Below are 12,634 nucleotides of genomic sequence, written 5' to 3' on the forward strand. Positions count from 1 at the left end.
TGTTCCCTTTAATTCTCACAGCTTAATTCTTAAGGTTTTTCAAGAGTAAGTGAGCGCATCAGTGTTTTAAACATCTTAGTTTTCAAATCTTTTAGTGGCGTCTATCGTTTTCATTTATAGACTACATGAATGAGTGGAAAATGTACCGCCTAAGCTGTTTTGCATATACATCATATCAAAACAGCTTAGGCGGTACATTTTCCATATATACATCATTTCGCTATTTTTATTGGAATACCAAAAGTAAGAAAACATAATAACAGTATTCTTGAATGACACACCATCCAGCAAGTATATCTGCTTTGAAGCGCTATTCAGCCACTATCGTCACAGTTTATATGGGTTACTCTGTTCCTTTTTGATCATTTATTTTAGCAATTGTGTTTCGTGAGGTGGCATCTTGACCATTTTCCTGCAAAGCTTTCCTAGGGTGTTCAGTTGATTACGAGCGTAAACCATAAAATGCTTGCAATCTGTTATGACTCCGGTTTAACATATGCAGTAAAAACTTTCTTGGATTTCGTCTTCATCGATGTCATGACTTGGCCTCTACTTTATCCTTATTTGATGGTTTATTCATCTTGTGAAGGTTTTATCTACACTTGTAGAACAGAAGTCAGAACGTTGGGTCATATTGCAAGCATTTTATCGTTCCTGGGATACGCACTTCATCAACTGAACACAAAGTAACCTAGCAAAGCCTTGCTGGAAAATCTTCAAGATTTGGATTTTCGCCTGACGAAACATATTGCAGAAGTCTCTGTATCACAACGCAAGAATTGGATGTAAGAATAAATCAATAATAACAACAATACAACCACATAATGCCAATGAATCAGTACCAAATAAAAGAAAATAATTTATTCACCACTAACTAACTTAACGATTACACAAGATGAGCTTTCAGCGCCATACTGTAAAAAATACCGTTCTGATTCTTGAGCAGTTCTTTCGGACTACCAAACTCCACCAATTCCCCCTCTTCCATCACTAACACCTTGTCATAGTGCAAAACGTGCCTTAGTCTGTGAGAAATCGATATCACCGTACACTCACGAAAATGTTTCTCGATCGTATTGTGTATTAAAGCTTCCATCTCCTCATCCATGTTGGCCGTGGCCTCGTCCAGGATGATGATCTTGTGCTTGTCCAGCAACGCCCTAGCTATGCAGATCAACTGCCTCTGTCCTATGCTCAGATGGGCACCGCACTCCCTCACAACGTACTCTAGATCAGTCACGTGCTGATCCAAGTTGACCTCCTTCACAGCTTTCCATATCTCTGAATCTGTGTACCTCTCGTAAGGGTCCAAATTGGACCTCATGGACCCAGTGAAAAGGATAGGATCCTGAGGGATTATCGTTAAGTTCTCTCTGAGCTTCTCCAGCTGAAGACTTCTAGTGTCTACAGAGTCGATGAGGATGCTGCCCTCTATCGGATACATCCTGAACAACGCCACGATAATTGAGGACTTCCCAGCTCCTGTTCTTCCCACTATGGCAGCTCTTTCCTTACGTTCGATGAGGAAATTGACGTCCTTAAGTACATTCTTGCCTTTCTGTGCATAGGACAGAAAGACGTGTCTGAATTCGATGGTGGGAGTAGACGGCCATTTTTCTATGAGTTGGCCGTGTTTGGGCTCTTGTTTTATGTCGGTGTATTCTAGAGCACGCTCAAAGCAAGTCATCTCGCTTTCAAGTTGGACCCATAGGTTCAAGCAGGATTCCAGGCAGTAGGTTAGGACTGATACTTGTGTGAGGGAGAGTCCTACCTTACCGGCGGCATCTGTGAAGAAGAAAGATAAAGTTAAAGCCTCAATTGGTTTCAAGTAAAAAGTCATTTCAAGAGCCTATTCAAATTCGGAACTTTCACCTGTGGCTAACTATTTTCATCTAACAGTTGTGCACAGCTTAATTCACATCGATAGTTCATCAAGATAACTGGTGGTGAAAGTGGCTGACAATAAAGTATCTTCGATTAGTTATTGAAAACGTATTATACCTGGTTTCAAGAATAGAAAATTCCCCACTATGATTGCCATGAAAACTGAAGACACCATCTTCAATATCAAGGAAAACCCTCTAGTGAAAATATACATAGTATGGTGAGCTGAGGTGAAGAGGTCCTGGTGTTGATCGAACTCATCTTTCAGAATCTGATGGTTCCCCCAAGCTCTAACAGTTGCTATTCCTTCTAGGGTTGCATTCAAATGACCCACCATCGGGCTTCTTGCTGTTCAAAATTTAGAATATTATGTCAAAAAATTCAATTTAGTAATGAACAAATTGTGATTACTTACTAGAACTGTTCAAACGTCTCAAATTCCTACCAATTGGTAGCAAGAAATGTCCCAACAGAAAGAATAAGCATATGAACACTATAGACGAAACAAGGAAGACGTCACTTATCGATGATATCAAGAACGCTGTTGAAACAACTGTAACAAAGATCTGAAACATACTTTCAAATATAAATAAAATAGATGAATACTCATATTTCCATTTTCACCATTATAAAGTCGTTAGTAGAGTATACCAACTCCTCGTCTATGTAGTAAACATCCTTAGAGAATCTGTTCAGGATGTTTCCGATCAGATTTGAGTCAAAGAACTCCATGGTGGAACCAAGGACCCCCTGGATCATTGACTTGTGTAACCTCATTGAAATCTTGCTTGCAAAATAGAAGTGTATCACCAATGACATCAACCACAATGCTGATCCTACTATGGTGATGGTTGTGTATACATTGAAAGCCAGAGCTCTTTTTTTGGTAAGGATATCTAATTCTTCGCTGCTTCTGTTGCTCTTCTTCGAAAGAGCGTTCAAATGTTCGTCCATGTCAACCCTGAAAACAATATAGTGGGTGGAGATAAAAACAACCAAAAGACCTTAGAAGCAAACGGTGTGTTCATAAACGCTCTCATCATGCAATTACATTTTTTATGAGAACTGGAACTGTTGCAGACGTAAACATAACTTCAGCGAAATTTATGTCTGATTTTATTAAGAAAATTTCTGAAGGTTTTAGAATGTTTTTTGTTGGCGTACAAAAACTTTCATTTCGTATAGTTCAGTTTTAAGATTTAGCGGAATATAAATGGCGAGTTCATAGCCTGAAGTATTTTCTGAAACTCAGAACTGAATGCGAGTTGATTATCGTAGTTTTCAATGCACTTTCCGGAGATGCTTGGAGACGAAGAAGGAGTCTGGAAAAGTCGAGAAGGAAGAGTGTATAGATGTTTCAACCTGGAGAGGCCATAACAGTATTAATTGCTATCGACAATTGCTACTAGTTGACTAAAAGTGTCCTTAAGAAATTTGTCCCAAAACAGTTATCGAAAATATTGAAAAAAATTCGTTTGCTTTCAACATTGTTTTATCCTAACCCATGACATGAATGAAACTTACCACTGACTCAACACTTCTTTACCATAAGTCATCAAACTTCCTCCAGAGATCAACAACACAACTATAACACCATAGAAAAAATACCCTCCACCGAAAAGTATATACTTCTTGTATACATCAATAGGTACTTTTCCGGAATTTTTACTCTCATGATAGATGTTAATCCTTCTCTCCTCTTCTGGTAGAAGTACACTTTCTTCATCTTCTTTTTCAGTGGTGAAACCGTTGCAAATAACACTGTACGTTGAGTTTCTGTTGCTAGATAATCTCTTGTTGTTCATCTTAAGGACGTCCTTTGGAATTGAACGTATATTGCCACTGTAAGTTACGGTACCTGCACTCATAACGACAACGTTGTCAGCTTCTTCTATAAACCTCTTATGGTGTGTTACCAAAACGCCAATTTTTCCCTGTAGGTAGGATTTTAAAGAAGTAAATATATGACGTCTAACATTCGGGTCTAAGGAAGACAGACAGTCGTCTAGAAGATAGATATCGCTTTCTTTGTACAAAGCCCTAGCTAAGTTGACCCTAGCTTGTTGTCCCTTGCTCAAATTGATCCCACAGTCACCAATTATGGTTCTATCACCATGTTCCAACAGTTTCAAATCAAAATCTAGAGCACAAATGTCCAATATGGTGTTGTACTTGTCCTCTTCAAACTTTTCACCGAATAAAATATTCTGCTTGATTGTGGAAGGAAAGAGCCAGGGAAATTGTGAAGCATAACTTGTTCTCCCCTCTACAAATAAAGATCCATTGGACACCTCATACTCCTTCAGTATGGTCTTCAACAGTATCGACTTTCCACTTCCCACATGACCTACCACAATATTCAATCCAGGTTCCATATCTAGCTCAACATTGTTCAAGACCAATTTGCCTTGCATCTCCAAGTCAACGTTGTAAAACACTATCTTCGGGCTCTGGGTCTTGGGATTCATCACAATCGGTGTAGTTTCCCAGTCTGTGGTTTCTTGGGCGTTGAAGAAGGCATCGTAGCGTTCCAGAGAAGCTATGGTTTCGCCAACTTGGCTGATAGAGGCTGGTAACACACGAATGATGGTTTCTTCGAGATGGTCGTAGGAGGAGTAAAGGTAGAAGACGAGTTCTGCTGAAAGAGTGTTTCCCATCCAGACGTAGGAGGAGATGAGCATGTAGAAGGAGAGTACTGTCACGAATTTACCAAGGAGAAAGGAAACGTCTTTGAAGATGAGGACTTGGCGTAGCTTCTTCATTTCTTCTCTGTGAAATGAAAATAAAAGCTTAAGAATTATGTTCAACAACCAATGTTCCTAATATAGATTGAAATGGCACTCACGTTCTAGCAGCTGTTATCCTCTTGCAGAAAAATTTCTCCCAAGTGTACATTTTGATGATTCTTATAGAGGCTAAAATCTCTTGTGTTAGTTGTAAGCGTTCATCTGACTTTTTGTTGCTGTAGGTACGTTTGACTTTTATAACTCTAGCGATGTACACTGAAAAAGAGTTCTAGTTTATTTTATTTCTTTCCTTGTTTTTTCTAGAAGAAATAATATCACCACATCTTTCATAAATAGTTGTTTTTCGAGCAGAATTGTGTCTCGAACGTTTATATTCAAATTTGAAGCTGGATAAGTAAAATACAATTACATTGATAAAATATTCAAAGTTCTCGGAGGACTTTAATAGTTATGTCAATAATTGAAATAACTACACCAATACCATTTTGAACATCGGTGTTGCAACACGAATAATATTGTTATTTCTGCTTTCAAATTATCCATTCAGATTATTCATTCAGATAATCTATAATGATTTCCAAATATCAACCATATGACATATTTGCTCCATAATATAAAAAATATAAACCAGATTGATCCTATTGAGTCTTATTAGAAAATTTCTGACTGATTTTGCTGTGAAACTAAAAGTATCTGCTAGTCTGTTGAGTATATGAACAGAAAAAGTAATAATCAATCTAGAAATAATCATTTGAATCAATTTAATATTTTCCTCTCATAAACAATGGTGACAAATAGTGTAATCTTAATGATTTAAGTACTCGAAATAGTAGTAAGAGTTATCATTATTCAAACATGTTTTTTTCTTTATTTCGCCGTAGACTTTTTTTAACTGTCTGTCTGATCTAAAGTAAATATTATGAAAATATTTGTGTTGGAAGATTAATCCTCCGAAAAAAATTTTCTATTCATTAGTTTCAATCTTCTATTTTTTAATTTTCTCACTTAGATGATTGGTTAAAAAAATGTTTTTCATCATGACATGGAACTTCTGGATCTAATGAATAAACAATAAAATTTTTGAGCATAACAAATCTTGAAACATAATTATATTAATGAACCCCTTCCAACATTCTCTTTCAATTATTGGACATGACATTTGATTGTTCAATCTATTCATTCAAGATGAAGGAACTTTTTCATTTTGAACGAATTTATTCGAGAACAAGTCTATGATTGTTCTTTAATACAATGAAGGAAATAACCTTCCATACAGAACAATAACAAAGAGATTAGGCATCATAATTATAGAACTAACAAATACCTACTCAAATATGGTTTTCCCTTTTTTGGATGTAAATATTTTCCTCTTGTCTAAATATAAAATATGTACATATAGTGTTTAAACAACATTCCTGAATAATTTTATTCAATAGGTTTCCTCCATCTGAAATAGGCACATTTTGTGATGATAGAAATTCAAAACCTAGTGAATTGTATTCTATGAATTATAAGTCTATTGATATTTTGGACCTTGAATCCTCACATATTGATCTAAGGTTCTGCAGTTACCGAAAATTATCGTATACCTATCACAGTATCTAAAATTGCTATTGCTACTGGACTCACCCTGTACCGGCAGAGTTGTAAACAACATAGCAAATCCGACAAAGGTGGCTGCTCCAGTCCTCACATAAAACAGATAAACGATGATCATGATCTGTACTACTCCTACACACCAATCGCTGGCAAAACCGATGATATAGCCGAAGACATTGATGTCCTTGGAAATCAAGGACACTATCTTGCCGATAGTGATGTCGGACAAGGCCTTCTGGGATAGCCGCAGAGATTTCCTGTAAACAAGGGAACACAGAGCTGTCTGAAATTCTATCCTGAGTTCTTCTTTAATGATGGCGTAGTTCTGTTCGTAGATGGAATGGAGTATGGACAAGGCTACGTAGGAGACGCCAAAGAAGCAAGCTCCATTCCAGTTGACTTCTGTTTGGTTTGGGGAGAAGAAGAGGACGAACTTGCCGAGGACTAGAGGACTTACCACCCTGCCAAAAAAATATATTATTTAGCTCCTGTAAAAAAAGCTTAGCTACCAAAGAAAAAGAATATACTTCCTTGAGAATATCAAATGGATGGACTATACACAGAAAGGGCACATGTATGGTCTACACTGTAATTATATGTTAATCCTTTTCTGGAATAATTTAAAATAAAGATCACGAATAAATAATAGTGAAGAAGCTTGCTTCTGGGGTTTCTACAGATGTTCAGTAAGGAAAAAGTATAGGTATCTACAAGAATGTAATTCAGTGTGCCTATTCCCAAGTACAAGGACAGATTTCAATCGCTGGTAGAATAATATGCTATTGACTTAATATCTTCTTTAAAAACATAAATTCAATGTTCTTACACATATACAGCCATTACTATCAACTGCATAAGACTGAGGTAGATGTATTTCTTTGCACAAAAGTAAATCAAAAGCTTCAACGTCGACAAACGTCCTTCTTTACTGTGCAATTGTTCAGCTATCTTTTCCAACTTGTCACCCAGTTGTTTGGACCTGAGTTTTCTGTAGACATAGAATAGATGGTCTTCTTCTATATTCTTCTTTTCTCCAATCCTCAGGATTTTATTTATGTAACTGGAATAACAGATATGATGATGATGATACGAATTATAATAACAGAAAGTTTTACTTACAAGAATGTGATCAGACTCAGTATATTAGCATTCTCCTTTGGGTTTTTTCTTCTTTTGATTTGTTTACCAGAATCCATGGTTCACTTATTATGTACCAGTATGATATAAGAGAGTGCATAACCCATAGACATGGTAAATAAACTGATCGACTCTTCGATCCTGTAACAAGTAATTCAATTGTTTGAATGAATGTAGGAATTTCATGTACTGTGATTTCTAAAATTGAAAGATCAAAATCATTCCTGAATGACACACAAAATTCGGTAAGACTAGGTTTGGTTGTTGAACTGGTGACAAAAAAGAGCTGTTCTGACAAAATATTTCATTTAAAATAGTTCAATTTTCGAGAAAGCTTGAAGCTATAAGAGTGATATCTCAAAAAAAAGATGTTGGTCTAATCAAACTTTAGATTCTTCGATTTGAAGGCTCACCGATCAATTCCCATGAATAAAACTTCTCTAGGATTGACTGGCCAGATTTATAATTGATCAATCTCCTCAGAAAATTTTAAAATTCTAACAGCAATAAGTGTATAATTTAATCCCTGTAACTTTGTGTACTCAACGTTGCTATTGCCTCAAATGTACTTTTAAAATGGTTGCGAAAAAATCTTGCATTGGGTAGTATGTCAAGTTCATTCGTGCTTGCTGAATATGAATTGATGACCAAAAATTCCAGATCGGAGCTTTGGTCAAGGAAAACTTGCTTTTTTCCAATATACTGAATTCCAATATATTTAATTTCCCATTTTATATCCCATTATATTAAATATTTATATTCCAACTCTCGGTCGGTTTTGTGGTCACGAAAATATTGTGTAAATTTTTTCGATATTTCTCAATTTTCTATGATTCAGATTGAATTTGGGACGAGATTTGAAAATTTTATATCAATCTGATGTGAAGTTATGAAATCCACAGGAAATTGAATTATCAAACTGATATTTCATGGAATAATATTCGTACACATTCCAATGATAACCTAATCAATTGCAGGTTTGTCGCATGTCCAGCTACTATCCATAATTGCCCTAAAAATTTCTCTAGATCATACCGTTCGAAAGTTATCGAGTATATGGCCGGACAGAATTGAATTTGAGTACAGATTCGTCATGAGCTCAGAGTAATGAACATAGATAGAGGGAGCATTTTATTTTCAGTAAGCAAATTTTGTCCCCAACATGAACTATTAAATTTGACATGAAGCGAGCGAAAATGAAAACATATCAGTGATACGATATTTCACTCAATTCGCGAGTTTCTTCACAAAGAACGCACTTCTTATGTCCCATAGTGAATCAAGGTTTCATATTTAATGAAGGTATATTGAAATAAATACCTAAATATATCAGAAATTCAGAAAACAAACTCCAAGCACGCCAAACGACATGAAACAACCGATGACACTAGGAGAGCAAAAGTTGCCAAACCTTTGATTTCAGCAGGTAGATACGAGGAATAATGAATATTCTGATCATTAGAAATTTGACAATTAGGAAAAATTCCGGAATCCAAATATTCAAATTTGTATATTCAATCGGGAATCACTCAAATAAATATATTTCATTCAATATAATATACATTCATAACGATATAATAAAATTGTGAATTTGAAAATATATCACAACTCGACAAAGTAATCTTACCATGTTGGGGACATGTAAAAATTGCGTATACTCCCTCTATCTCTATTCATTACTTTATGGTCATGAGCGAGTGGAATCTTTCTCGAATTACAAAAAATACTGACATTTTGACGAAACCATAGGGCGATATATTCATATAACTAGCGCTCAAAAAATTTGGCTTAGTTTTTCCTATCTACCAACCCTTAAAACATGAAATTTCGCACGGTTTTCAGTTCCTACAACATGGATTGTCATGCAAGTATAACATTGAAATAACCATTTTAAATCGTAGTGAATATTTGGTCACACAATTCTAAACGATAGATTTTCTTCATTCAAACTCGTTATCCACCAAATTAACTTATAAACTTCATGCTCTGGGGGTAAATTGGGCCTTTTTTCGATGTGAGGTTTTTATTGGAATAATAATTTTATGAGAAAGTTGAATGAAACCCAGTCTCATAGAGATTTGGGTTTCGAGCTTTCAAGATATGTGGATGAGACGAATACAGCTAGATGGTAAGGTCATCATGAATCAATGAAAACAAACGGCAATTCCTCCATATTTCAGTGAAAACGCTCGCATCAACATTCCTAAAGCTCAACATACCTTGTATTCCACCCCTAATCCAAGATCAGATAACTCCGATAACTAAGTTGAACATCCATCCCTTCGTTCTCGAAACTCCTAGAGGGACAAGTCAGAACACGATTCTCACCAAATAACAGCCCTGAATACCAACGGAAGGTAACGCCATTCTGTTCGTTTATAACACTAGTCCAACCTAACCTTCTGACCCAATTTTGTCATTATCACATTCGCGTCCGATCCCGATTAGAGATGAGCCAAGGAAACTGCACCAAGGATGGCTGAGCGGCGAGCTACGCAAAAAAAAAAATCGGAAATAGATCGTAGAGTGCGTAGCCCTGAGTGCGGCGGTTCGGTTCTTCAATAGGACAACAAAGAAGATAAGACGGTTAACAATTCCTGGGCTTAAATTTGGTTAAGTACGTTGCTCATGTGTTGCGTTTGTTTTGGATTGTGTGGACTTAAACAGGATGAGACCGTTTAGACGATCGGAGGCCGTGTAGGTGCTAAATGACAGAGGTGTCTGTGGTTTGGTGGGATGGAGTTTGATGCTGAATAATTCGTGTTGAAAACGGAGATTTTTTTCACGATAAAATAAAACAAAAAAATTTCCAAGAATATTTCAATGTTAACAAAAATTGTTTCGCTTACACTGTGGCTTCTCAAGTTAATTTAACATTTCGACTGATAAAAATTAGATCTAGTAGATAAGCCGAATATTTAGGTTACAAAATCTCAACGTTGACCAAAAAAAATCCATGAAAATTAAACAAGGCCTAATCAACTTACAGATACATTGGACATTTATTGCCACCTCCACTGTGTGACTGTTTTGTCCTGAAACAAAATTCCAAATTGACGAAATATTAAAATAAAACAAAAGAAAAATAAATTATCCAAAACTGTAAAAAATTATTGAACGATCAATAAACTGAATAACAATCAATATAGAGTCCGGAAAACTTTTTGGAATTTTTGTATGTTTCAATAAAATTTGTTGTCTTCAGTTTAGTTCAAAAAACTCACTGAATTCACCAAACTTGTAAATATATGCAGAATAAGAGCGTATTAAAGTGATTGTATCCACAAAACTGTGTGAAATAAAATTTCAAACCGATATTCCCAATAAAATAAAAATCTAGTTTGAACTTATATTACTGCTATGTATAGTTCTCGGTATAGTTTAACTGATAGGATCACAGTTGAGTTACACCGCTCTATAGATCGTATTTTCTTTATTTCACTGCACGTCTGCCTGATATAAAAAACAGCAGTATTATGTAAATCCTATCTGAAGTATCACTGAAATTGGGAACTTTCAAATCCCCACATGCATCAACCATTTGTATCGGTTGTTATTCGTTTTATCTGAACGTATGCGTATCTCCTATAGGTTTTTCTTTATTTTGCCTGAATAGGCAATTGGTGGAAAAGGTTTTAAATTTTATAACGCAATAACAAGAGTTCAAACCAGAGTTCTGTTAGATGTTGCTATTCAAATAAATAATGCTTATTATTAGATTTTACAGTATATAATTTATATGTATAAGGTTTCCTCCAAAATATTCTGAATTACTATATGTATGTGCCAACCATATTTCATACCTTAATGGGACCCATAATATCTAAGGGCTATTAAATCTTGTGACTAGTTTATATTACGACACCCAAGTTTGACATTGGTATTTGAAGTAAGGTTTATTGTTTTTTTTTCAAATTAACTCCTTAAGCGAACATTATCTCAAAAATTAAGATAATTCAAGGAAATCCTCAATATCACTTCATTGCACCGAAAATTTACACTAGCTAATTTTAATTAAATGATTGACCTATTATTGAGAATTACGTAAAAAAGTAAAACACACTTCACGAGACAGTACTTAGTCAGCAAGTATGTTTAAAATATAGAAACATAACGAACATTTGTTCCAAATATTGCATGTGAACCTCGTACAACCTGTACTGCTTGGAAAAATCAATGAATTAAACAAAAATTATGAGGTCTCTTCAGTTCGGTTTCTGGTCACATGACAATACACTTGTCAAGAAGGAAACAAAACATTTCTATGATATAGGACAAACGGAAATTAAGATATTCCTAAGCGCAGATGTTGAAAAATCAGAAAACCATAGGGATTTCCCGGCCATGCTACCTCGTCGATGGCCAAACCGAATATTCACGCTTCGAAGGTCATGCTCAGTATTTGGTAGGACTAGTAGTGTATTATGAGTTGCTAAAACTGACTGAAACAAACATAGGCGATTATTATCGAACGGACTTAATGCGTTTGCGCCGAGCATTGAAAGACAAACGGCCACAATGCAACGAAAGTGGTCAAGACATACTTGGAAACGTTGAAATGGGAAGTCCTACCCCACCCGTCGCATTCTTCAGAGATTGCTCCTCGGACTATTACTTGTTTTGATCAATGGTACGCGACCTGGCTGATCAGATCTTCTAATGAAGAAGTGAAAAATTACATCGATTCTTGAATCGCTTCAAAAGATGGCCAGTTTTTCCAACGCGGGATTCCTATGTTGCCCGAAAGATGGGAAAGTGTAGTGGCCAGCGATGAACTATACATTGAATCATAAATGTATAACCAGGTTTTTCACAATGAAGCCTAGAATTTCGGAAAAAAACGACAGAGACAAAGTTGTACGCCTATGTAAAAAGACCTTCAAATTCTGCACAGAGTGATCAATTTTTCATGGCAAACAAAATCCTTTCGGAAAAACTTTAGACTTCCTAACGTATAGCTCAACTTACAAGTTACGATTAAACTATCAGAATCTTACCTCTAGCAAAAATTATTGTTTCTTGTAAATCAGAATAATGTTTGGAGCTGACATTTCTACAGATGCGAATGGTCTGTTTTTTCTGAACTAAATGAAATTTGACCTCAATGAGGAAGTAATTGCCCAGGTTGAAGCCTATTTCGAAAGCAAATATGAATCTACAGAAAAAAGAAAAGTAAGGAGAGCGTGTAAGTAGGTACATTTAACACACTATGCAGACTATTAATACATTCAAAACAAAAAAATATATAATAAATAATATAGAAATTG

The 12,634-nt window shown here is 35.6% G+C and overlaps 2 protein-coding genes across 2 annotated transcripts in view; one reads left to right on the forward strand and one right to left on the reverse strand.

The window, feature by feature from the left end:
• Nucleotides 1-12,634, forward strand: part of LOC123671676 — a 111,494-nt gene that overhangs the window by 52,769 nt on the left and 46,091 nt on the right. The gene's annotated exons all lie outside the window — the stretch shown is intronic.
• On the reverse strand, nt 847-10,017 carry LOC123671675 (ATP-binding cassette subfamily C member 4-like). The gene is made up of 10 exons (XM_045605634.1): nt 9,587-10,017; nt 7,350-7,508; nt 7,057-7,290; nt 6,261-6,691; nt 4,730-4,886; nt 3,409-4,653; nt 2,509-2,845; nt 2,300-2,450; nt 2,002-2,232; nt 847-1,785 (listed from the first exon to the last, which is right to left on the reverse strand). The coding sequence occupies exons 2-10, from the start codon at nt 7,424-7,426 to the stop codon at nt 887-889; spliced, it is 3,762 nt and encodes a 1,253-aa protein (XP_045461590.1). The 5' UTR covers nt 7,427-7,508; nt 9,587-10,017; the 3' UTR covers nt 847-886.

Source organism: Harmonia axyridis, chromosome 1 (genome assembly GCF_914767665.1).
Source record: "Harmonia axyridis chromosome 1, icHarAxyr1.1, whole genome shotgun sequence".
In the NCBI taxonomy this organism is placed as follows: Eukaryota; Metazoa; Arthropoda; class Insecta; order Coleoptera; family Coccinellidae; genus Harmonia; species Harmonia axyridis.